The 26,389-nt window shown below is 47.7% G+C and overlaps 2 protein-coding genes across 4 annotated transcripts in view; one reads left to right on the top strand and one right to left on the bottom strand.

Moving 5' to 3' along the window:
• The window catches only part of MTREX (Mtr4 exosome RNA helicase), a 69,069-nt gene extending 55,766 nt beyond the window's left edge, over positions 1–13,303 (top strand). The window contains exons 23-27 of the mRNA XM_066377674.1: positions 1,453–1,558; positions 4,054–4,110; positions 5,606–5,768; positions 11,934–12,038; positions 13,105–13,303. Of these exons, the coding sequence (XP_066233771.1) occupies positions 1,453–1,558; positions 4,054–4,110; positions 5,606–5,768; positions 11,934–12,038; positions 13,105–13,157 (484 nt within the window). The 3' untranslated portion in view covers positions 13,158–13,303. The remainder of the gene's footprint in view (positions 1–1,452; positions 1,559–4,053; positions 4,111–5,605; positions 5,769–11,933; positions 12,039–13,104) is intronic.
• PLPP1 (phospholipid phosphatase 1) overlaps positions 13,250–26,389 on the bottom strand; it is a 62,725-nt gene continuing 49,585 nt past the window's right edge. For 2 of the 3 annotated variants that reach the window (XM_066377686.1, XM_066377702.1), the window contains 4 exons: positions 17,462–17,742; positions 16,491–16,548; positions 14,085–14,261; positions 13,250–13,601 (listed from right to left, as the gene is read on the bottom strand). In XM_066377686.1, coding sequence (XP_066233783.1) covers positions 13,473–13,601; positions 14,085–14,261; positions 16,491–16,548; positions 17,462–17,742 — 645 coding nt within the window. In that variant the 3' untranslated portion in view covers positions 13,250–13,472. Of the gene's footprint in view, positions 13,602–14,084; positions 14,262–16,490; positions 16,549–17,461; positions 17,743–22,277; positions 22,430–26,389 lie in introns of all 3 variants that reach the window. The other variant, XM_066377692.1, reaches the window with a different exon arrangement.

The raw sequence follows: 26,389 nt of genomic DNA, 5'->3' as shown, positions 1-26,389 counted from the left end.
ATAACTGTTTGTAAAGGTGGCTAGTTCATGACTTTATTTTTTTTTTAGAAGTTTCCAAAAAAACTGTTTGCTTTTTTAAGAAATAGAGTAGCATTATTATAATTAATGATGAGTCATTGGACCTTTCATGCAACTACATAATGTGAGATCAATACGACACATAATACCCTGTGGAGCGCCGATAGAGCCCTAGAGACATGTCTTAGTAGTCTTTTTTAGCTTCTGTTGATGCACTTGAGCATTCAGAATATTTTTTCCTCCTCTCATGATGACAAAAAGAAAACCAAGCAGGAAAGGTTTTATTAGCAGATCAGAAAAGGAGCACAGAGACAGCACACTAGACAAAGGGATGATGCGGGATGGTGGAGAAACCACTCGCATGAACCGAGTCTCAGACTCACGTGCATCTCCCACTCGGGAGCCAGCAGGTGACAGCGTAGTGCTGAGGGCAGAGGAAAATCTAAGATTCTTGTTTAATTCTACGTTCTTCTGAGCAGGGAGGATGTAGTTATATGTCTCCTTCTGCAGTCAGGACCTGGACCACCCCTGCTTTTCATCAGTTATGGTTTGTGCACTCGGCTTTCCTTGAATCGGCTCTTAAGTGGCCAGCTACTGAAGACAGTTGTAAACATAAGGAAATTGATAAGAAACAGGTTATGGAAAAAAAATTGTTGTATTTATCATTCTAATTCTTGAGTCAGAATGTGAAAATATATAATTATGGAGCAAAGAAGCTGACCATTCTCTCTTTGCCAAAAGTATAACTTGTTAAAATTTTTTAAAATACCATATTTTAATGAAACAAAAGAAGCCAAAAATAAAGATAAGCGAGCACCCGAAAGGAATGTAAAATCTGGAGTCTGTTCGTTTTGGCAGTGCAGGTGCATGAAGGGCCGGGAGTGCTGGTCTGTGCTGCCGCTGGACATGCACTTTGGCTCCGGGCTCGCGCTGACACCTCCCGACGCGGTTACCATCAGCGAGCACACTGCTGCGGTCAGGGGCCGTCACCACCCGTTGTGTGCATTCACTCACTGAGCACGTGCTGCTACAGGCATGTCCCACTTAGAATTGCCAATGGTGCTTTTCATGGTCCCTTCATTTTATCAATTCTTTGTAAACTTACAGAATGAAAAACAGTGAAAAAGGTCCTCGGACCCAGGTTATAAGTGGATGGTGTTGACTGTTTTTCCTGGTCTGATAATTGAATAAATAAGTAATTTCATTCAATATATGCCGATGGGTATTTGCTTGGATGGGATCTTCATAGGACATGCCTACTTTAAGCGTATTATTTATACATTGGTGATATAAAGACATGCCATTTCCTTAGTTAAATAAAGCTTTGGTGTCCCTCATTGTTGACTCCTATGGTCAAACTGGATTGTAAGGATGCGTGTGTGCGTGTGCTTTTATGTTCTGACATCTGGACTTTCTTTCCTTGTGGTGGTGCAGTGCAGACGAGCTCCTCCTGACCGAGATGATGTTCAACGGCCTCTTCAACGACCTGTCCGCGGAGCAGGCTACAGCGCTGCTCAGCTGCCTCGTGTTCCAGGAGAACGTGAGTTCATGCTTAGCATGCCATGCTTCCTAATCCACGTGTCCTGTCATTTATTTTAATGCTGTATGGACAGTTTCAGTTATAAAAATATCATTTCATATCTGTGCATTATGGATATAGTTAGAAACCACTACAACTTGAACACAAGTACAGTGAGAGAATTAGATCATTAAATGTGTGTTACCAGAAAGGACAGTGAAGTGGATTTCATTTAATAGATCTTGGGTTTACAGAGTGTTCGGAAATGGGTGTGGGTTTTTTTGTTGTTGTTTTTTAATGTGGCCAAGTGTGTCCCCTCTTCAGAGGCACTGGGCTCAGCCAGACCCCAGTTCTGAAATGTGGGGCATGTGTCGCTCTGTGTGCTTGGATCTGTCTGTGACATCACACTGGTGTGTGCAGTTTCATCAGTTCCTATGGTGGTGCCTTTCAACATCAGCATGGAAACTTGTACTGAAAGCCAAGTGGCAGTTTGTTGATACTTTTAAAGAATGTTTCCTAGCTAGAAAGAAAGATAAATATAGTAAAGACCCACAGTGTGGTCTGCTTGATACAGTAACTTCTGTTTTAAAATGCATTCTTTCTAAAACTGTGCTCCCCCATTATTTTTAATCATTAAAATAAATTTAAATATAACATGATCTTTGCAACAAATATTTATTAAGCCCCTACTGTGTGCCAGGTCCAGAGATAGAGCAGAATTGTCTCCCTCCTTGGAAGCTAGCTGGCAGTGGCTGAGGATGTCAGTGGAGAGAGAGCACACAGACTGGGTCAGGGGTGGTGAGGGCTTCGGAGGCAGTGGGGCAGGAGGCAGATAGAGACTTCTGGGGGGTGGGGTGTTGTTTTAAATAGGGTGGTCAGAAAAGGCCTCACCATAAGAGGGAAATTTGAGGCTTAAAGGAAAGATGAGGAGATAAATAAACCACCTGGGAGAGCGTGTTGGTGGAACCACATCTAGTTTCTGATGTGAGGACCAGCGCCTTCTGCTTACAGTGACTCGCAGGGAGGAGGCCTTTAGACTGCTGACCTTGAGTAGACAGAATGGCAGACACATGTAGCAGTCCTGCATTCTTTTCACATGAAACCGCACTCTTGTCCTTGTGCCAGGCTTTTTTATTTTAACAGGAATAACATAGAACCTGGTTCATGATTTATCACACACACACACACACACACACATACACCCACACATGATACAAATCAAAACCAAGTCTGTGCAAATACTGCTGCTTAAAAGAAAGGCACATCTATCGCAACTAAAAATTGCTCTTTAAAAAATTTACGTACTTAAAATTTAAGTCTTGTCATGCACATACAAACCATTCTTGTAATAATTTTGTTTTTGTTTAGCAAGACTATCTTGGTCAGAATTTGTTCACAAATAATGTCTTTATTCTAATCACAAGTTTATAGGTTTTCAGGGTCTGACCTTTTCTCTTTGACAGGGTAAAAAAAACCAACACAGAATTTGAGCAGTTTGTCCAAGTTTTCTTGGGGAGTTAGTAGTAGACCTGAAACTCCTGTTATTCTAATTGAGAAATTGACAAACTTGTCGCTAGTGGGAAGGCAATATTAAGAACACAAACTCAGCCTGACCTGTGGTGGCGCAGTGGATAAAGCGTAGACCTGGAAATGCTGAGGTCGCCGGTTCGAAACCCTGGGCTTGCCTGGTCAAGGCACATATGGGAGTTGATGCTTCCAGCTTCTCCCCCCTTCTCTCTCTCTGTCTCTCCTCTCTCTCTCTCTCACCCTCTCTCTCTCCTCTCTAAAAATGAATAAATAAATAAAGAATCAACAGACTTAAGTAAAAAAAAAAAAAAAAAAGAACACAAACTCAGATTAGAGTTTTAACTATCTTATACTTTGTTAGAGAGCTAGAGATAATCTAGTAAGGTAAAAATTGAGGGCATGTTTTAATGTTCTTTATCCCAAATAGTCACATTCCACAGATTCAGAGTTGCCTAGAAGCCAACACTGTTTCAAAATTGAACTATGCTACAGCAGCTCACAGTAATTTTGATGTAGCCAGGCACTGTGCGTGCTTACAGTGTTTGCTCTTCCTCAGCTCCATCTTTGGTCACAGAGAATGCAGTGTGATATTTTCTACTGAAATAGCGTATTCTCCTTTAGGATGAGAGGAGTGCATTTTTGCTTTTGTGAACTGAGAGTTGATGATAAATATGTGCTAATGCCTAAGGCAGCGGTTTTCAACCTGTGGGTCGCAACCCCGGGGAGTCGAACGACCAAAACACAGGGGTTGCCTAAAGTCATCGGAAAATACATATTTATTATACAATACATTTTTAAATAAAATATGTATTTCCGATGGCTTTAGGCGACCCCTGTGTTTTGGTCGTTCACGACCCACAGGTTGAGAACCGCTGGTCTAAGGCCTTATACTATTAACGGACATCCTACAAGCTCTGTTTTGCTTTGTTAAAGCAGGTTGTGGATACAGTGCTTTAAACTTGGGTTCTCACATCTGATCTTTCTTTCAGTCTAGTGAGATGCCCAAATTAACAGAGCAATTAGCAGGACCACTTCGTCAGATGCAGGTAAGATGTTTTTCAAACCACGTAGTTTATGAATAGTGTACAATAAACATTTTCGATGGTCTAGCTACAGTATTTATAATTCCGCAGAAACAGCTTCCGTTGTGATTAAAGAAGCCATTTGATGTTAGCCACGTCATTTAAAGCTGGTTTCAGCATCCAGCATCATCTGTGATGCTTAACAGTTAACAGCCGGGCACCGCGGGGGGGGCAGCCGGGCACCAGCAGCGCCTGCCTCATCATCTCCTCTGCTGAAAAATGGCATCTGCATGAACTTGGATTTAATTAACTTTGTTTTTTTGTTATTTATTTTTCCATTTTAATTCACAACAAAGTTTTAAAATCTCTATCCTAAGAAATTATTTAGGCCCTGGCTGGTTGGCTCAGTGGTAGAGCGTCGGCCTGGCGTGCGGAAGTCCCAGGTTCGATTCCTGGCCAGGGCACACAGGAGAAGCGCCCATCTGCTTCTCCACCCCTCCCCCTCTCCTTCCTCTCTGTCTCTCTCTTCCCCTCCCGCAGCCGAGGCTCCATTGGAGCAAAGATGGCCCTGGCGCTGGGGATGGCTCCTTGGCCTCTGCCCCAGGCGCTGGAGTGGCTCTGGTCGCAACAGAGCGATGCCCCGGAGGGGCAGAGCATCGCCCCCTGGTGGGCAGAGCGTCGCCCCCTGGTGGGCGTGCCGGGTGGATCCCGGTCGGGCGCATGTGGGAGTCTGTCTGACTGTCTCTCCCCATTTCCAGCTTCAGAGAAATACCAAAAAAAAAAAAAATTATTTATCCCTGGGTCCTCAAAGCCACAATAGCTTACAGTAATAAGTTTGTGTCTGTTATTATTTTCTTAGGATGATCTGGTATTTGTTTGTCTTTTCGGTATTATACATACAGAAAGATGAACTGTAAGACGTTGTGAGAGAGGAACAAAGAGTGACCAACAGAATAAGGCTTAGCAATGGGCCAGTCAGCCAACATTAAAGTTAATGAGAGACTTAAATTCCAGACCACGGAGATCTCTCTAGTTGTAGGTGTTTTTGATCTTTTAGATTACCAAGGAAAAAGGATTGGATTAGATTTCTCATTAGGGGAAAAGAAAATCTTCATATTGACATTTTTTTGAAGCATTGTTGGGGAAAAGCATCATTTGCCATAAGGTATGTGATTCTCTAACTCTGATTGATGACTGTTTTGTTAATGAAACTATTAGAGATTGGGCAAGTGCTCCTCTTGAATAAGTTCAGAGAAGAGTTTCTGTTTTGTAGAAAAGGTATAACCAGGTAAAAATTGTGGTCTTGAAACATTTTCCTTAATTACCGCAGTGCAGTGGAGACTGGGCTGTTTGTTCACTGAGCAACGGAAGAGGCCTGGGGCTGCTCAGAGCAGGGGGCCCGAGTGCAATCTCGCCCTCCCAGGAGAAAGGGGGCCCCTGGAGTGCTGGCCCTGGAAATAACGAAAAGGGATGTGGGAGAGGGTAAGAATGTTAAGTGTGTCTTCTTTTCTCTTCAAAGGAATGTGCCAAACGAATTGCAAAAGTTTCAGCAGAAGCAAAGTTGGAAATTGATGAGGAAACATACCTGGGCTCATTCAAGCCCCACCTAATGGATGTGGTGCACACCTGGGCAACCGGGGCAACATTTGCCCACATCTGCAAGATGACAGATGTCTTTGAAGGTAAGGTGGAGTTTTGTGTGCATGCATTGCTTTCTGATACAGGATACACACGTACTGAGGGTGAAATTACTATAACTAAACACAAATAATAGATTCTTTTTAATTTTTGGTGAAATGGAATATTCTGCTTATGTAGATCAAAAATATCCTCCGTGGATTTTTTGTGTTGTTTAATAAGCATAGTCTGCTCGTTACGAATTTGTTAGGAAACTGTCCTAATAGTTTATCGTCCTGTGCCAGAGTCTCTGCCATCGCGATGCATACGAGCCCAGTAGGTCCCGTGGGTGTGGGTGGCTCACTGTTTGGTTTTATCCTCTTGTTAATAACTGAAGGGCTTGCTCTATATTCCCATTGAAAAACAGCCAAGTTGGAAATGTCGTTTGTCGCCCTGGCCAGATGGCTCAGTTGGTTAGAGCATCGTCTCGAAGCACAGAGATTGCTGGTTCGATCCCTAGTCAGGGCACATACAGGAAGAGCTCAGTGTTCCTATCTCTCTCTTTCACTCCCCCTTCCTCCTTTGCTGAAATCAATAAATAAAATAATAAGAAAGTGAATAATTAGACTAAGGTTGTGGCAGTCTAGAACCCTGGCCTCTATTACTACAAGTCACACAGTAGTTGACAACTTCATGTTAGTGCCATAATAACCTTATTCTTGAATTTTGGATCATGAAGAGACTTCTTAAGTCCTAAACCTATTTACATCCATTGAACATTCACTGTAGGTGAGAAGGTCTGTAATATGTTCATTGTGGTAGCAGTGCCTGAGGAATGTGACGAAAGGGAAGTGACACACTCCCTCCCGGGTGAACAGTGCTTCACACAGGCCCCAGCAGGTGTGACAGCTGTCTCAGCTGTGAAGCTCACTTGCCAACACGACACTTCATGCTTCATGTTGAGACAAAGGGAAATGAATGGCTTCATGCCCACAGAGTTCCAGAATCAGCTAATAAATATCCTAGCTCATGTTTATTTAGTGTCTGCCTCACTGATAAGATAAACACAATGACAAAATGATAGTGGTTCTTAAGGGAGAGGAGTTTTTGTTGTTTTTAAATTTTTATTTATTTTAGTAAAAGAAGAAACTTTGTTTCTGTCTATGGAAAACCAGTATTGCACTCGGCACTGTGCACAAAGGATGCTATGCATTAGCGTGTGGCATCAGGAAAGCTCCTGTGACAAGTCGTCACTGGAAGCTGTTTAGTGTCCTGCCCACCCCGGGCTTCTGTGGAGCACGGCCCCACACTGGGGGAGAGACCTGTCGGCCTCATGCCTCCCCCTGGCCAGGGAGCACCAGTGTCATTAGGGATTTTCCAGTGGGCTTGCAGAGTTGTATTTCATTAATATATATCATTCCTGTGTTGAAGTTTTGGCACAGTTATCACTAGATGACTTGGGAGTAGGTCCCTGATAATCGCTGAGACCTTGGCGCAGTGAGCGCAGCCGTCTCTGCCCTCAGAGAGAGTTCATCCTATGCTGGTGCCTGGTCAGCGCCCGCAGGAAAGGGTTTGTGACGCTGCCCTCCAGTCAGGCCCTGTACAGTCACGTTGCTAGCATGGGGACAGGATCAGCCAGGCACTATGGGCCGCTGGGGGACGCCGGAGCTGGAGAGGGTAATGCTGTCTGAGACATGTTGCTCTGTCCCCTCTGAAAGCACCAAAGCCTGACGCTTGTTTGTGCGCCCAATCATCCTTTGGAGGGGACAGGAGACTGTGGTGCATCCATTCAGGGGAATGGTGCTCAGCTCCAGAAAAGAATGAGCTGCTGATACTGCTAAAGCTTGGATGGCCTTCGGAACATGTCAGGGTTCTGAGTGGAGCCGGACTCAAGCGGACACCTGTTGTCCAGTGACCGCGGTCACACAGCTCCGAGTCTGCCAGCAACCACTGCGTTGTGCAGTTCAGTTCTGTGTGCCGTGTGAACTGGCTCAATGAGAGTTCTTCAGAACAGTGTGAGCCTGAGCACACGTAACAGGGCCGGCACACTGACTTGTATGCTGGAAAATGTTCTGTTTCATCTGCATTTTTCACAGTGCTTGTTAAAGGCAATGTCTGGTAAGAATTCACTTATGCTTTCTACTCAAGCAAGACCAGAAAAAAGGGTTTTTGTGACAAATCGTTAGGTTGGTATGTTTTGGTTCCTTGTCAGGTTCAGAAGAGAGCCTGGGGTCATGGCTTTGTGGCGTTGGTGCGGCACCTACTGTAGCTGGTCATAGCTGAGGGGGCAGAATGATTTCCACAGAGGGAGAAGAGCCCTTCCCAGTGGGGAAGGGCGGTGGGTGGGCACTGTGCTGGATAAGACAGGTCACAGCTCTGGTCTTCAGTCCCAGGGGAAGGCTTTGGCCTTCAGGCAGCTGTGAGCAGCATTGGAGTGGCTCATGTGACTTGTTGACGTGACTGGCCAGCAGCCATGCCATTGTGGATGCAGTCCTGTGCCTCCTAGCCTCGTTGCTTGAGCATGTCCTGTCACCTGACACCTCAGAACTAAATATGCAGACATTATCATGTTAACAGAGTGTGACATGGTTGTGTGTCCACTCAGGGGTGCGTGACACTTGTCTGAGCAGTGACTTCATGTGGTTCCGCCTCTGATAACTATTGCAGATTCTGATTATGAACGTAAACCAGCTTGTAAAATTACCAAAATGTATCAGGTTGTCTGTGCTGTCTCTTGGTACCCAGGTGAAGCCTATCGAAACAGTGTTTGTGAGCCACGGTGCCTAGCCTCCTCTCTGAGCCCCACACAGCCGAGGACACTGAGAAGGGTTTCATTTAGTTGTGAAGGACTGAGAATCCGGTCTGTTCCTGTTAGTCACACCGAATTTAATTTTCTTTGGATAGAAGCCTTGCAAAAGAAGCATGTTTATACTGGTGGAGAGGTCACGTGAGGGGTGCCCTTTCCATTCCTGCCCTGCCCCCGCCCTCCCCGCCCCTGTGCTGGGGCAGTGGACCTGGGCCGGCCTCCCTGCAGCACAGAGCCAGAGTGGACTGCAGGCCTCACCAGCACTCTGCAGGCTGCTGTTAAACACTTGACCTACGTGCACTGTTTCTCTGGCCTCTTACACTGACACCGTGAAGGGTGGGATTAGTCTCCACCCTGAAGGAGCAAACTGAGCCTTTTCATAGGTTGGTGGAAAGGATTGGAAGTAATGAGTTCCCATTTTGGAAATGTTGAGTTGGAGGTGCCTGTAATGTGTCTGGGTAATCAACATTTTGTTGGCAATAGAATGTACCTAGAATTAATGGCATTCTTTTGTTTCTGTAAAATTTATTTTTTAAGATTTGTTTTAAAATGTTTATTTTATTGATTTTAGAGGGAGAGAGAGACAGGAACATCAATCTGTTTCTGCGTGCACTTTGGGGCTCAAACCAGCAACCTCTGCACTTTCTGAGGATTCTCTAACCAACCAAGCTGTCTGGCCAGGGCTGTAAAATTTATTTCTATAATCATGGCCTATTTATACAAATTGAGAGTAGCTTTTCTTTATTTCAGTAAAAAAAAAAATCTTGATGGTCATGGTGATTGAAGGCTGTAAACTAATACAGTGGTACCTTGAGATATGAATTTAATTCGTTCTGTTACCGAGCTCGTAAGTCAATCAACTCGTATATCAAACTGCCTATACTGGACCTACGCACCAACTAGCTGCAGCTTCCCAAATCACAACTCATATCTCGGAATTTCGATCGGATCTTGAACAAAAATACGGACCGAGTCGCAGCTCGTATCTTAAAAAAATTTTTTTTCGTATGTTGGTCTGTTCGTATCTCAAGGTACCACTGAAGCTGTAAAAAGAAAATGGGGTTCCACAAGTGATCATTCTCACAGGAAAGGCCACTCGTGGACCTCCAGGCACTAGAGCTCAAGTCAGGGCCGACAGACTCTCCCAGTCTTCTGCTGGCCCCTGGCTCAGTCTCTCAAGGCCCACAGTGGGGACACGGCCTCGCGGACGGCGCCCTCCTCTGACCCTTCTACTTCTTGGGCGTGACTTTTTAACTTGAAATGTATAAATGTAACTTAATTAAAATTGAAGTCGATAGAACAGTACACCTGCTGTAAGAAGTGTGGAAACTAGCACTCCTGTGAGGCACTGCACTAGACAGCACTTACATGCCTGGGCTGGGAACGTGTGTGGCATTCTGGGCTTGGACCCTGACTCTGCCCCTTACTGTCTCTGACCTGGGCCAAGTTAGGTGTAACTTCCCTGTTCTCCTTTTCCCTCTTTATAAAGTAAGGAGAATAACAGTGCTTGTCCTGTGGACTAGCAAAGGTCAGATGAGAGGATTTTCATAAATATAGAGTACACACCGCCACAAAATAAGCACCCAGTAGGGCGGAAAGATGACGATAGAGTAGGCATTCCAACTGCCACCTCCCAGGACCAAATTGGATTAAAACTTAATTTAAGAACGACCATCTTGAAAAATAAGTGCCCAGCAAATGGTGGACATCACTCTTTATTTCCACCTGTCCTTGAGGCCTGTGGACATCAGGCACTTTGGTCTCCTGTGGCACAACACCCTCAGGGCCCTCGCTAGCTGCCCACACATGTGGGAGTGAGGTGTCTCCACCCTGTTTGGCTGGTTGGGTTTTGTCGTGTGTGTATCCTGGCTGCCACTTCTGCTGTTGACCCTCCACTAGGAAACGACTCTGCTGGGAGCCCAGTCACTGATGGACTGTGGTGGGAATAGGCTGTCTGAGGGCTGGCGGTTCTGTCCACGAGCTCCGTGGACCTTTTAATGGAAGGAGAGTCGGACATAAACAACTATTTGGACTTTGGACGTGTTGGCTAAAGGCCAGTGTTGATGTGACTTTCCTTCAGAGTTATGCCTTGTCCAAGAGCATGTTGTCTGGTCCCCGATGACACAGATGCCGAATTACGTAGAGCGCGCCCTCTACTCTGTTAGATTAATGACCGTGCCGTCTTACAGATAAGGGAGCTGGGGAGTGCAGAGGGTGGGCCTTTATCACAGAGCTGCTGCAGAGTGCTGGAGTGCAGACCAGGACCCATCTCCCTTGAGGCCTCCCTGTGGCCGCTGTGCCTCCTGCCTCCACTCCCTCCCCCGCGCCAGGTCTGGAGGTGAGCGCCCTGCTCACAGCAGACTGTGGTCTCCTCAGAGGGGTGTTGTCTCCATTTCTGTGCCACGGCAACCTGCTCCTCGGAGTCATCTGACCAGTCTCATCCCGAAGTGGCATCTCTGTTCTCACTGCCCTGGCCTCTGGGTGCCCTGCAGGGGCGCACTCTGCTCGTGCGACGCTGCCCACTGCCCACTGCCCACTGCCCTGGCTGCTTGCCTTGGTCTCAGCTAGGGGGCCCTCTGCGCTGAGTTCTTTCTGCTGACTTCCCAGAGACAGTGGACACAGCATGGAAGACATTAATGTAAATGCCGTTGGTCCTGGGCAGTGGGCATTACAAGACTTGGTAAGCGCTAGTGAGTTATTCCATTTCAAGTGTGAGTTCACAGCTGGCCTTTCCAGAGAGAAGCGATACTCCTGAGACATGTTAGACGTTAAAACTCAAGTCCTGAGGGTTTAAAATTTAGGGCAGCAGCTCTTCGAGAACGGCCCCAGCCCGCCCTTGCGGAAGTTGGACAGAGATGGTTCCCAGCTCCAATGCGGCCCTGTCTCAGGTGCAGTCCAGTGGATGAGGCTCTCTCTGTGGCCGTGAGGACGCACAGTGTGCAGCAAGCCCTGACAAGTCCACTTGACATCAAGAGCAGTGAACGATGGCACCTTCCAGCTCGGACTGTCACTGGCTGCTTACAAGTCTGTTGCGTCCATGTGCCAGGATGGTGTCTATGCTCAGTAGGCCCCTCTCCTCGGGTCCTGACTGCTACTTCCCCTTGTCCATCACTGCCGACAGCCTCCTCATTCTCACAGGCCCCGCTTACGTGCCCTTGGCTCTCCGCTGCGCCAGGGCCTGGTGCTTCCCTCCCTCTGTAGGAGCAGGTGCTGACACGTGACAGACCACGGCCCTGCCGCTAGTAAGGGCGGACACAAAACCAGCTCCGCACCCCCTCATCCCGCATAGCAGCCCGGCACGTGGGCAGCTCCCATGCCGCTCGGAAGGGCCCGTGAGTCTTGCTGGTCAGCTGCCCCTGCGCTCCCCTTCCCTGCCCACCTGCTCTCCCTTTATGAGCGATGTCTCCTCTCTTCTCCTCTGCAGGCAGCATTATCCGCTGCATGCGGCGCCTGGAGGAGCTGCTGCGACAGATGTGTCAGGCGGCAAAGGCCATTGGGAATACAGAGCTGGAGAACAAGTTTGCCGAAGGTCAGTGTCTGCCCGCAGCCTGGCTCAGGCCAATGCGGCGAGGCGTGGTACATGCTCAGCTGGAACACTGCCGCCGCTCACTGGACAGCCGCACAGGGCCCTTATGTACCCTGTGTTAGTGTCCAGAAAAGCTTTCATGTATTCTGTTCACAAGGATGTGCTGTGCACATCCCGTGAGTCTGGCGCTGAAGTAAGCACTAGGGGTACAGCCATGAACATGACTCGAGTCCCTCCCTTTGTGGAGGGGAGACAGAGCAGTCAGGCCACCTTAAATGTGCCAGGTGCTGAGAGGTGTAGGAGAAACTCAGAGGAAGAGACTGGGTGGGTGGGGGTGAACGAGGGTGGTGCCCGCTCAGGCGGCCGTTAGGCCCTTCAAGCCTGCTTGGCACATGAGAGCATGGCAGAGCCTGTGGGCTGGGCAGGGTGAGCATGAACATGTGGCCCACCTCTGCTTTCCCCCAGGACTGAGCACAGGCTTTGGTGGCAGGGTGCTGTGCTGACTGGTTGGGCCAGTATGTAGAGAAGGTGGGAGGCTGCGGGAGCCCAGACCCCACCAGGCCCATGGACCAGCAGAACAGGCTGGTGCGTACACGGGGACCATTTGCACGCAGGGCTGAGCCTGCACACAGGGCCCCAGACACGGCTCACGCTGCACCATGCTGACAGCTGACCTGTTCATCCCTCCAGGTGTGAGTCTAGTTACGAACACTTTTTAAAGAAAACTTATTTTCCTGATTTTGTCTAGGAAAAATTTCACATGTTAACTGAAAATGTGTTCTTCAGGTCAGGTCATCTGACTTCTGACAGCTTAGTCCTTCCCAGATAAGTCATTTTGACCACTTTAGGTTCGGGTCCCCTCCCCCCACACACACACTTCAGAGTCACGTCGTAAGACCAGGGTCTGGTTTCTGAGTGTCCCCTCTAGGTGGCTGGGAGCTCCTCAGGTGCTATTCTGACCGGCTCCTGTCTCCCCCGTTCAGTCAGGAAGGGTGCTTGTCTTCAAAGCCGCAGGAAAGGGGAATTATTCTTGAAAGTTCAAACTGAACCGTGTTTTCTTTTCTCTTAGGAATCACCAAGATCAAGAGAGACATTGTGTTTGCCGCCAGCCTGTACTTGTAGTCGGATAACGGCCGTGGGCTGCCGGTGCCTGCGACACCGACGGGTCCTCCCGCATCAATTGTATATTTAAATCAGGCATCAGCACACACGTGTTTGTACATAAGCATTACATTTTTAATAAAAAACGTACAGGTGGGCACTGTTTAGTGAAAGGCTTGAGACTGTCTTGAACGCGGAGCTGAGATGGGCGTGGTGGGGAGTAACTGGGCATGGCGTGGCGTGGGCGTAGTAGCAGTCCTTGTAGGTGGGCAGGCGGCACACGGACCCTGTCCTTCGGGTGTGCCCCCTGCAGGAGCAGGCGCTCCTCCGGGCCGCTCAGGGCTGGTGGCTGTTCTGGTAGTGGTTCCCAGCGGTGGGCGTCTCATGCAGAGTCGTGTGAGAGCCCTCCTCCTTCCTTTCTTTAAAGGAGTTTCTCTCCTTGAAGAAATCCGACACATACACAACCTACAGGGAACAGGTAACACACCTTAATAAGATGGTTTAAGTTTAGAAGCTGTATACAAAGTTGCAATAAGCAGTTTACAAAAATAAAGGCTATATTTATGGGATGCAGACTAAGGATACAAAAATCAGTGGCTGGCAGGAATTTTTGTTAAAAGGGATTCTTCCAAATTGAGAGCTGCTTTGTTATGTCTTGAGCAAATAGCTTCATTCTGGTAAATCATTTTCCCAATTCGTTGCTGAAAACTGGTGATAGAGCCTTCTTTACAATAAAAATATGGAATGCACTTTCATCTTCTGTAAAGAGTGACCCAGTGTTGGCCTGCTGTCTGTCCTGGCATGCTCTCAGCAGTACTGGGGTTCTGACCCAGAACAAAGGGGTCACATTCTCTATCTCCGCACTTTTCTCACGGGGACCCTGTTTTCTACTCATTCACCCAAGTGTCTGCCAGCGTCCAGGTGGGGGCAGCTGCCCCGGGTACTTACGACCAGTACCGCGACCAGTGCTCCCTGAATGAGCCCCGTGAGCACGTCGCTCCAGTGGTGCTTGTAATCTGAGACGCGGGACAGGCCCACATAGATGGACAAGGCAACCAAGCCAAACTGCAGCGTGGGGCGCAGGAGCCGTGCCCAGTCCGCCTTCATCCTGGCCTGCAGGTAGAGCTGGCGGGGAGGGAGGGGAGAGAAGAGCTGTGAGCTGGGAACAGAGCAGTCACTAAATACTAGGGATCGTTAGGTAATCACACATGGGGCAGCGATTTTTGCCCTCCCTCAAGCCAGCCACCCTTTCAGGCACAGAGATGGCCGCCCCGACCTGGCTCACTGTCACTGCTCAGGTCTGCAGACACCAGCACCTCCAGACCATGGCAGACCCCCCCCCCCATTGACAGCGTGGCCATCGCCCTCCTCATGGGGTCATTAGAGAGTTGAGCGTCAAGTGCTGTCCATGGAAATCACCACTCCAACACTCACCGGTCCCTCATAAAGAAGGATTCACAGATGCACACAGGCATGCGGGGACAACCCCCAGGACCTGCCCGGTGAGCTCTGGCTCACACACAACATGTCCAAGTGCCCAGGAGCCATTCAGGGCAGTCCCAGACTCCAGCTATGGGGACAATTCTCAGGATATTATTGGCTCAGTTACTGCCAGGCCTTCCCCCTTCCTCCCAGTCCCCGGGCCTTCTAATAACAAAACTATGATAACAAAAGACTGCTAACTCTTCCCAGTGAGATAAAAGAACACAGGCTGTGAGAACACTATTTACTATTAGTACTTTCCAGTCAGTCACAGTTCCTACCACACATCTGCAGAAACATCTGGAGAAACATCTGGGTGTGTGTTTTAAAAAGGAAGTTCTCAATTCCATAGAATTACTTCTTGAAATTTAATTGAAGTAAAATGAAAACCTTGCAATTTCCAGAAATGTGGAAGAAGCCCAAAACTAGCTCTATTGTAATGGTTTTGAAGTGGTGGACTTGAATTTTATACCACATCTGCAATCTGTATGCTCTTAACTTCTGGAATTTGGTTTTGCAAATAAAAGCAAGATTCTGATAAAACTGGACTTTAAATTCTCTCTAAAGGAGACCAAATTAAGTCCCAGCAGTCTACACTTAATATTACACCTGGGTTTTTAATCTGAGCATTAAATACGCACATAGCACTTAATGTGGTCAAACAGGGAAAACAGGAAACAGCAAACTTACACAAAGCAGAACTATAAAAATCCACTTAAAATTAAGACATTATAGGTGGCCTGTCTAAAGATCTCCCCCCCACCAAATTCTGACTTCTACAGAAAGAGAGAGGGACACACACACAATATAATAAAAGCCAAGCCCTGGCCAAGTAGCTTGGTTGATTCGAGTGTTGACCAGAGGTTGCGGGTTCGATCCCTGGTCGGCACATAGAGGAACAGATCATTGTTTCTTTCTCTCTAAACGTGAAAAAAATTTAAAGTCAATAAATTGGTCTTTTTTTATAAGACTTTCTCATTATTATTGAGATTTGTTCCATTTATACACTCATTGGTTGATTCTTGTGTGTGCCCTGACTGGGGATTGAACCCACAACCTTGGTGTACAGGGACAATACTCTGATCAACTGAGCTGCCTGGCCAGGGCTAAGTTGATCTTTCATGCCCCCTTGCATCAGCCCTGAAGCCTGGTCTCCTGTTAGTTACTGCGTCCACATTCATCACTAGTTCTCTGTGGCATCTTGGCCACTGACCCTGACTTACTGCTCTTAGCACGGACCCCTGCACCCGGGAATGGCAGGAGACTAGCCTCCCCCAAGTTCAGACCTTACTAGTCCCAGGAAGCGCAGTCTGGGGAGTGTCTCAGAAAGCGGGAAGACAACAAAGACAACAACCTGCTCAGAGAGAAGCAGCAGCAGCTGCCTACACATCCATCACCAGGACTCCCCGCCCACAGCCCTGGAGAGCAGCGGCCAGGCCCTGAGTGCTGACTGCGAGGGCAGGTCCATGATTGCCAGGCCGTCAGAAGCTGCTAGCGTGTCCAGAACACCTGTCCCAGACAGAGTAAGAGGACATCAACCATGAGCCCCGGTGTGCAGACTTGCTGGGTCCCTACCACTGTCAGAAACAAGCCCCTGCACAAGGGGAGACTCCTGTGAGCCTAAAGGCCCCCCATCTGCCACCTGCTCTACCACGGACCTGTCTACAACCTCTAGCAAAGGACAAGAAAACTGCAAAACAGTCGTATGTGGCAGACAGGCATTCACTCTCTCCTGAACCTCACAGCACAGCAGTGGGGTCCAGGCGACGGGGAATGTGGGAGGTGGTGCACAGGGAGGACCTGCGGTGAGCACGGTGAGCCCACGTGGGCTGCAGGAGCACAGGACCCCCCTCCACCGCCCCGCACACTTACCGCCAGGAAGAGCATGCAGTACATGGAGAAGGAGGAGTGGCCCGAGTAGAAGGACAGTCTGGAAGAGAAAGAGGGACAGTCATTTTCTCCCCTCTAGGCCACAACAGTGGATTCCGTGAACAGCCCTCCCTGCACAGGGCGCAGCGCTGCCCCTGCCCTCTGGGAATCAGGAGGGTGGGCGGGGGGCAGTGAGCACAGGAGCACTACACAGCTGGGGCCAATCTCCACACAGTGTCACTGGAGGGGTCCAGGATGGGTGACGAGTCACGGAGAACAAACTGGCCAGGCATTTCTAAAGGAGTGCCTGGCGAGCCTTTTTATCTGCATAAATGGCCCGACTCAATTGCATGTGAACTTATGTGACCATGACTTCAGGATTATTTTCCGCTTGCAGGGCTTGTTCCCTTAGTAACAATACCTTTGAAACACTCCAAAGTGAACTCCTTTATAAAACATAAGTAAATTCTAAAACATTAAGACAGCATTATTTCAGCACTGAAATGGGCACAGGTCTTCCCTTAGATACCCCCCAGACTAAGTGCTTTTTTTGAGGTTTATTGTAAAACTGTGCACTGACATTACTGTACCAGGTGAGTCACCTCTGTGTTGCCATCTATAAACATCCCAGCCTCACTACTCCCAACTAAGAGCAACGTGATGCGGGTATCCCTATGACGGCACCATATCCTTCGGAGTGCTTGAGGCCATGTTAAATTCTATTGACTATTTCTTGATTTCTCATTCAGTTGTGTAAAATAAATGTGTGCCTTTCCCTCCCCTCACTATTGACTGTAAACAAGGTGTCTGTCCTGCATCTATCTGGCAGTTGGGTGTGGCTGGAATGTTGATGGAAAAGCCTGGGTTTCCAGCCCTTCTATGAAGCAGAAGAGCACTCAGCACTTTGTGCAAAAACTGTGGGCAAGTGCACGTGTGTGATCACAATGACAGGACACGCGCGACGCGACACACACCTGCCCTCCTTCACTTTGACCGCATTCCCCCGGCAGATGTAGTTCTCGATGTAGCCCTCACTGCAGTTGATCTTGGACCAGTCCGGGTCACACACGTCCAAGAAGTGGGGCCGCAGCCTACCTATCGAGTACTTGGCGATGTCCGTCAGGGACTGACTGGCCGCAGCCCCAAACAGAAAAGTTCCGATGGCTTTGTAAATAGTGGCTACGTAGTTATTCCTGATAAAGGAATTCGAGTGCAAGAGGTTAAAGTACACAGACAGGGCCTCTCCTAGAATCATCTGAAAAAGAAACAGAAAAACAGGACGTTAAAGCAGCAATGGGGCACTTGAAACAAAATTAAAAATAGAAAATAGTAAATCACAATAAAATATTTTAAAAACAACTCCCCCCCCCCCTTTATCTTTTACAAATGGAGAGTTAACTTTGGATACATGAACCACAAAAAAAAGGTGTCAGATCAATTGTGGATACTGTTCGCAAAGCAATGGGCAAGCCAAAATAATTTCAAAGTCTACCTAAAACAATACATACTGAAATAAATTGAATTTTAATAAGTACACCTCGATGTACAGTAGACAAAAACATGGTTTGGTCAAAAAACACAAACTTCCCCAATTAGACTATCCCTTACATAAGTATTCTGACAGTCTTCTTCATTAGCAAACACTCCTTAGAGTCAAAGACGTCCATCATATATAAATATAAAAGGGTAAGATAGTATCAGAGTAAAAGATCTAATATACAAACAGGGACCTAACACTGAGACTAATGGGTACGGGGCAGGGGCAGAGCCTCGCAGACAGGGCCCCCCGCCCCGCCTCTCTGGGGACCTGACCGCCAGCCTTCTGTAACAACCCCTATTGAAAGGTCACACACACACTTGATGCTGACCTTCTCCAAGAAAACATTTCAAGTGGCTCTGTCCTCTTTACCTTTCCCTGACTATACAGACCTGGCCTGAGAGCCCACATTCTAGGACAGCTGGGCATGAGCTCGCAACAGTGTCTGAGTTTACTTTATGAGTTCACAGACTAAGGCACTGAGAATTTTTTTAAAAGACATTGAATGGCAACATTATAAAAATTACATTTGCTGATAAGCCACTTTCTCTAGCTGCCTGAGACCAAAATAAGGGCTTAAACAAGAACAGTCTCCTCGCTAATCTATGCTGATGGGAGATACAAGTCACAAAGTTTTGCTTAAGATATATGCTGATTTCACTGCTTTATTTACACAAACAGTGCTACAAAGTACTCAGGCGTTTCCACTTGGCTGTTTACTGTGTTCAGGAGGAGCCTCACCAGCATGAGATCAATGGCTGCCTCAGGAAAAGATTATAAGAACCTGATACCAAAAATTCTTCCCTCATCTGGCTCAACGGCTCCTAAACTTCCCTAGTTGGGATGTTACAACATTGACAGCCAGACTGCAGTCTACAAAAGTCAGGAGTTTGTAGCTACTGACGAGAGCTAGCACCACCGCTGTGTTCCAGCAGAGCAGGTGGTCGATAAACTTTAGCTGCAGAGGCTGCCCTTGGTAAAAGGGAAACGCCCTCAGGTTAAACAAGCTAACCCCCGAGTAATAGGGTCCTCATCAGGGTCCTTGTAAATGATTTAACCCAGTCCTTTTCTGAGAACAGGTCTCACAGGACAGCAAAGCCACACGCCTCCACAGCGTGGCCTGGGCTTCTCCTTGACTGACCCTGCTGGGAGTCCCCGCTGCCCCCGGGCTGCCCAGGGGGTCCAGCGACAGCCATGCTGGCTCAGCAGCAAGAGAGGATCCCTCTCCTGTTTCCTTATGGACTTGATCTTTGATAGTTTAAAATATATCCCAAGTATTTTAATCAACCGCAGGGCGAACAGTTGAGACGTCTCTGTCTGGGCTGTCACTGCATGAGCAATCAACTATCTTCCAGAAACAGGACTTGCTCTTTCTGAGCCTTCCCAGTCAGTGTGGTGATTACCACGTGCCCGGTTCTGCCACCAGTGACAGAGCGCGCGGAGCCCTGGGCACAGAGGAGGGCTGACCTAGGGAGGGGCGAGAATGGGGCGCGGGCAGGTGGGGCTGCATTATTTCTATCACCTGCCCCGTCTTCACTGAGAAACAGACAAGAGAGAGTCTCAAGTCATTCTCCTGATTTAAATGCAGGGTTCGGGCAGGTGGGGCTGCATCATTTCTATCACCTGCTCCGTCTTCACTGAGAAACAGACAAGAGAGAGTCTCAAGTCATTCTCCTGATTTAAATGCAGGGTTGTGTCTGTGTCTCACCTGCCCGTAAAAGCCAGGTTTTTGTTTTGTTTTAACATCTAATCCTGCCCTGTGAGCCGCTATGTCACTTCTTAGCCTCTGGTCAAGTCTGCACTGGAGCAGAACCTTAGACCTGGGGTGACTGTCATGCATTATTTACTCAGATTCTGAAGCTAGAGTACATTATTCAAGAACTAAAGATGATGCTTGGGGGGAGTAAACAGAACACTTCTGAGGATCTGATGCGCTGTTTTCTCTCACCATCTCCTCGAGGTGACTCTGTACTGTCTCTGCAGGGACGTGTCCTCCCATCAGGGCCCACCTTCCTGAAATAATCACCTGAAGTCACCGGCACATGTCCACTCCTTCCCAAGTATCTCATCTACCTCCCTTCCCTGCATTCTACTGCATCTCTCTCAAAAGCCAAAACAGTTTCATCAGATAGGAGATTTTTATCAACCCTCATGGGCCTTGGCTTCCCTAGCATGTGACAGGCTGACCATCTCCTCCTTACTGAATTCTCCCTGGGGCTGCTGAGAAACTACCTTACTTCTGGCTCTCTACCAGGCTCACTCACTTGCCAGTGTGTGTGGGGGGTCATGTGCAACTCAGGTCAGGGGCCTGGCGTGAAGTCTGGATCATAGTCCTAAAAGATTCTGCTTAAAGAAATGACACAGCCTGCCCTGTGGTTGCGCAGTGGATAGAGTGTAGGCCTGGAATGCCGAGGTCGCCGGTTCAAAACCCCAGGCTTACCAGGTCAAGGCACATACAGAAGCAACTATGAGTTGATGTTTCCTGCTCCTCGCCCCCTTTCTCTCTCTCTCTCAAATGAGTAATTGAAAAAAAGAAAGAAATGATGTTATCTACTAGTAAATAAAATTAAACATACTCAAGTCCAACCACATGCCACCTGAAAGAAGCTAACTTAATGCATAAACTGCAATTATTTTAAGTGAGCACATAAAACCACTGCCCTAGAGCAGAGTTTGCCTCTGTTGATATGAAAACAGTGCTTTGCAGCACCTTTGAACAGTCTGTTTTTAAAGAAACCTACACTCAATGTCCTTGCGGTTGTATTAAACAGAAAGGTAACTTTCTCACAGGTGATGCTGAAAAGTAGTCAGAGCTGCAAGTGACCAACCCAGAAACCAGGTGGCGGCGGGCTGAGCATGGCGGGAGGCTGCAGCCCTGGCCTCTGGTCCGCAGCGGGTTCCTGTGCTGCGCCTGGACAGCACCCTGGACTGCCTGAGCACAAGAAAATCAGCACGGCTCTGAAATCAGCTACTATTTGCAGTTTGGAGCCCTACTAAGTTCTTATACTTAAATAGTGCTCTCCCTGAAACAGGCATACTTAAGAGAGGACCCTCCTCTTACTTCAGCCTCAGTGGAAGAACCACAGGCTTGGCTTTCTTCCCTTTCGTGGTAAAATCTCTGTAAAGATGTGTCTAGATGAAGAGGCTCACTCTGCTCTGACAGCGTCACCTTCCTGTAGGAGAGTCAGCGGCATTGCTGCGGGACTGCTGGGCTTCACCCAAGCGCCCCGGCCCCGGCCCCAGCAGCCTCAGCAGGCCCCTGGCCGGCCGCGAGGGCTCCGAGGTGAACTAGGCGCTGTCTCGGCCTCCAAGAAGCTCAGGCTCAGTAAGCAAGTATCTGCAGAGCAGAGGTTCTCTTTTATGAATTAGGTACCACAAACTGTGAGTTGACTAACTTTCAGTGCTAATGAGGTATGATCATTCTTGAACAAGACATTACATTTCTATATTAAGAAGTGTCTTTTTTCTTCTTTTTTTTAATGAACTCTCAAACTATGAAACATAATGCTATGATCTTATTGCCTAATCTGCTGGATGGGACCAAATTTTCTGCTTTTAACTAAGATAAACCTTGTTTCTAGAGTTACAAGTTATGAAGCATAAAACTCGTCTAAATCATAGATAGCATCTCTGGGTCAAGAGATTATAAAAGTCACTAGACAGTCACTTGAAGCCTTCTCCCTAGAACATGTTCTAAGCACAGCCACCTGACATCCTAGAAAAGAACAGTTACTATTGTGTTTCATACCAGTAAAAATTCTTTCACATTCACTGCTAATTACATACAGAACTTTGGTTTTTCTCTCCCGTTTCTGGTATTATTTAAAAATTCTTTGAAATTAACATGGATTAAATGAAGTCCTGACATTAGTCAGCACTGTTCTTTTCAAGAGCTTAGTAACTAGCAAGTAGGCACACACATAGACTCAATAAATTATAAATTAATATATATCCTGTGTATAAAGTAGAAACACTGATATTAACATTCATCTATTGCCGTGATTACTGAAACAAAAGCAAATTAGAGTCTAAAAATAACAGTAACATAAAACATACACATTCAGTTAGTACTTCAATTATACATTGTTATTCTTTTGGACTCCACCTAAAATAGCTGCAATTATCTTAATGAAACAACACCTTCAATTAATGGTTAAAAAAACATACATTGCATTCAATCATTAACAGATTAACACAAAAAATAAGCCAACGGAATAAAATTGATAAATTTGGAAAAAGTGGGTTTCACTTACAACGATAATACTGAATGGAATGATTATTCCACCTAATAACGCATAAGGGATGGTGTCTTCTTTGTAAGGGTACTTGATGGACTCATCATTACAGAACAATCCTCGCTGGAAGGGGGCATGCCTTGAAGTAAGAATTGCAAAAGGCAATCCAGCTAGCAAAGGGAATAAATGAAAATGTCATTAAAAACGACATGTCAAAACCAATCAATGGCAGTCATCACCTTAGAGGCTGTGTTTACAAATGCAGTTGCCGTGACAATATGTAAAGGCACACAGGGAAAGAAAATGCAGCAAGGCAGGCAGCAGAAGTTAGACTGCAGAGCAGGGCGAAGCTCTCTCTTCTACAGGAAATGATGCTTCCAAGTCCTCTGTTAACCATCTGAACCAACACTGAGTTCTTCCCTTTGCTTCTGCCCACTATGCAGATTTTAGAAAGTAATAAAAAAACCCTTCTCACGCTCTTGTAATGTCCTCACAGGGTTTTCAGCACTCTTTCCAACCCCATTTGTCCCAGACATCGTTCCCATAAGGAAAACAGCACTGTGATTGCCCATCTGGTCCCTACGTCCCTATGAACTCAGACGGGTTGTGGTCTGTGGCCAGCGCTCCAAGCCCTGCACGAAGCCTTCTGCACCGTCTTCTGGGCTGTCTGCAGCACATCCACCGCCTATGTGCAAACCAAGCTTCTCACGACAGACGGACAGTGGTGTCGAGGCCCAGAAGCACCTACACGATGGCTGTTTCCATCAGCAAATCTTCCCTGAAGCTCATGTCTCACACTTAGCTCCTCAACCTCTCACTTGTGTTTAAATATGAACCTGAAGAATCAGTTCTCTACTTCACTGACCGTGGCACACCCACGAACTCTGCAGCACACTGGGCAGTGCCGTTCTGCACAACAGAGGGTCCGCAGAACCTCCGCACGAGGCCGGGCTCAAGATGCACCCCAGCACCAAGGCTTTTCTCCAGCAACCATCCCCCAGCACAACACACAGAACCACTTGGCTGACACACTGCTCACAAGCATCCCTTCCGTGCAGCGCTGGGTCCCGATGACCACTGACGGTCTCGCTGACTCAGTCAGCCCTGGAGACCACGCCTCCGCCACTCTGCCAAAGTGCGCCCTCCACAGACGTCCCCTCTGCCCAGTCTGCAAGGGCCAAGCAAAAAAGAGATGCACACCATCATCGCCTTTACTATCTGCTGGTTTCCGCCAAGACCCTGAACGCCCGAGCCAGCTTCTTCCTCTGTGTCAGCCAATGGCCAACAGTGGCTGAGCTCATTACAAGTCTCCCAGATGCTCCTCGTTAAGAAAACTCCATGGGCCTGACCTGTGGTGGCACAGTGGATAAAGCGTCAACCTGGAAATGCTGAGGTCGCCGGTTCGAAACCCTGGGCTTGCCTGGTCAAGGCACATATGGGAGTTGATGCTTCCAGCTCCTCCCCCCTTCTCTCTCTCTGTCTCTCCTCTCTCTCTCTCTCTCTCTCTCTCTCTCTCTCTCTCTCTCTCTCTCCTCTCTAAAATGAATAAATAAAAAATTAAAAAAAAAAGACTTCCCTTAAAAAAAAAAGAAAACTCCAACCTGAGCTGACTCTGCTAACTGACTTTACACCACTTCTCATCCCTGAATGCTGGCCGTGCTCTGACTCACCCACTGCCTGCGCTCAGATGAGCGAGGTGCCCAGGCCCTCAGCCCGCACGCTGGGGCAGCACAGACCTCCTGCTGACAGCGCTCGAGGACATGGACCCTCAGTGGTAGTCTCAGTCGTGCCCAACGCTCAGCCCACCCAGCAGCCCCCCTGAGACCTGTTCTCTATTCACAGAGAACCCCGACACACAGTCACTTCACCTTTAAGAACTCTGCACGTAACGCTGGGAACTTTCAGTGTCCACACTGCCTATTTCTGAACTGTTTTCATTTTCCAAAGAATATTTATTACAGAAGTTAAAGCCACTTTATTAATGTCTAAAACTCAACAGGTTTATGTTCTTGTTCTCAGAAAAAAATTTCATATTCCTAGGCCCAAATACATTGAAAAATGTTTTAACCAGGCATCAATTAAGTTGGGATTTTTCTCCTTTGACCACGGAAACTATGTTATAAATTATTCTTAGATTTAGGAAAAAATGTTTGTGGGTGTTTTTTACGATAGAAGGGAAAAATGAAATAAAATCACACACAAGTACCACATAATTAGTTCATTTTATAAAATAGAAACATTCAAGTGGGCAAATACTGAGTGAATCCACTGCACAAGGAAGTTGGCTGGACGTGACTAGGAATGCAAAGTTGAGTCATGCCCGGCACACACGTACAGCAGGACAAATGGGTACAGGGAGCGGGGGGGGGGGGGGGGGGGGGGACACAGAAGGGGAGCCGGGAGGACACAGAGGGGGGAGCCGGGGGTGGGGCATGGGGGGAGTGGGGAGGCACAGAGGGGGGTTGTGGGGACACAGAGGGGGAGCTAGAGGGCACAATGGGGCACAGGGGGGGAGCCGGGGGCACAGAGGGGGAGTTGGGGCCAAAAAGGGGGGACCTGGGGACACAGAAGGGGGAGCTGAGGGGGCACAGAAGAGCAACCTGGGGGGGCACAGAGGAGGGACCTGGGGGGCACAGAGGGGAGCTGTGGGGGGGCACAGAGTCGGGCACTGGAGGTACAGAGGGGGGAGCTAAGGCTCTAAGCAGAGATACTCAAAAAACCAGTAGTTCTCAGTCACTGACAGGGTGGTTCAGTGGACAGAGCTTTGTCCCTGATCGCCAAGGTTGTGAGTTCAATCCCCAGTCAGGGCACATATAAGAAGCAACCATGAACGCACAACTAAATGGAACTAAGTGTAACAGTGAGCTGATGCTTCTCTCTCTCTCAGATCAATGGAAAGAAAAAGATTTCACATAAATGGAACCATACTACACACACTGTTTTGCAAATGGCTTTGTCCCTTAGCATGTTTCTGAGGCCCACCCCTGCGGCAGCATGCATTTTTGCTGTCCATCACTGAACAGCGCCTACTGTGTGTGTGCGTACAACACTCAGTCTCTCCACTCACCAACTAATGGGCAGGAGGGCTGTTCCCAATGTTTGTCTATGACTAAGGACACTACAGACATTCACATACAAGTGTCTGTGCGAATACATCCTTTCATTTCTAAGGCAAAGAGACCTAGGAGTGGAGTAACTGAGTCATATGTTGAACTTTTTGAGAAACTGCCAAGCTGTTGTTCAAAGTGGCTTCGCCACTGTACGTTCCCACATCCTGCTTTTCAGTGTGCCCACGTGGCCAGTTGCATTAGCCCACTAAGAACCAGATTCTCTGCATAGTGAGCTCTTACCCACAAGTAATTACAGCCCTCTACCTTCTACCAGTGAACATTTATAACAAATCAAGAGAGAGCACGTGATATGGTAACTCATCGCCTCCACAGACTAATTCCACAAGAACACTTCATCCTTCACCACATGTCAGAAAACACAAAGTCAGAACACGGTCACACAACATCTTAACTTCTTATTGCACAAATGCTCAGCGTCTTGATACTGTCACATAAATGCTAACAAGTGTCTTCTTAATCAGACCGGTGATGGGGTGCCCAGCAAACCCGAGAAACCATGGCTAAAAACTTTCTTACATGTGAAAGGGACTCTTCTGATAGTGGAAACTACACAAATGCCTCCACAAGAGTGTTACAAGATGCATATCCATGGTGGAGCACAGATTGATATTCTGTCCCTGTTGACTACACAACAGTATTTCATCACGTGGCTCTACAACACAGCAGGTGCCAGGAGAGGGAGGCATGCATCTCCAGAGCCCACCGCAGCAAACCACTAGGAACACGCCGACTCGGGGCTGACAGCGTAGGCAAGAAACCGAGCAGCTCTGACACAGGACGCCAGGACCCTCAAGAATTGTCCAGAGGTCTTTACCGTACCTCAAAGGAAGACAAAAGCTCCCCGTCCTCTGTGAAATGCCCGAGAGATCACATTCCTCTCCTGATGCCTGGACAAGGCGGGGGTGAAGATGGAGACTAGAAAGCTAAGGAGTCCAAAGGTACAGGCTCACCTATAGAATACGGGTCCACATATTATTTCTGCTACCTAAGACTACACCT

Source organism: Saccopteryx leptura, chromosome 1 (genome assembly GCF_036850995.1).
Source record: "Saccopteryx leptura isolate mSacLep1 chromosome 1, mSacLep1_pri_phased_curated, whole genome shotgun sequence".
NCBI lineage: Eukaryota > Metazoa > Chordata > Mammalia > Chiroptera > Emballonuridae > Saccopteryx > Saccopteryx leptura.
Note: the sequence above shows the minus strand (reverse complement) of the source record. Positions and strands in the feature narration are given on the sequence as shown.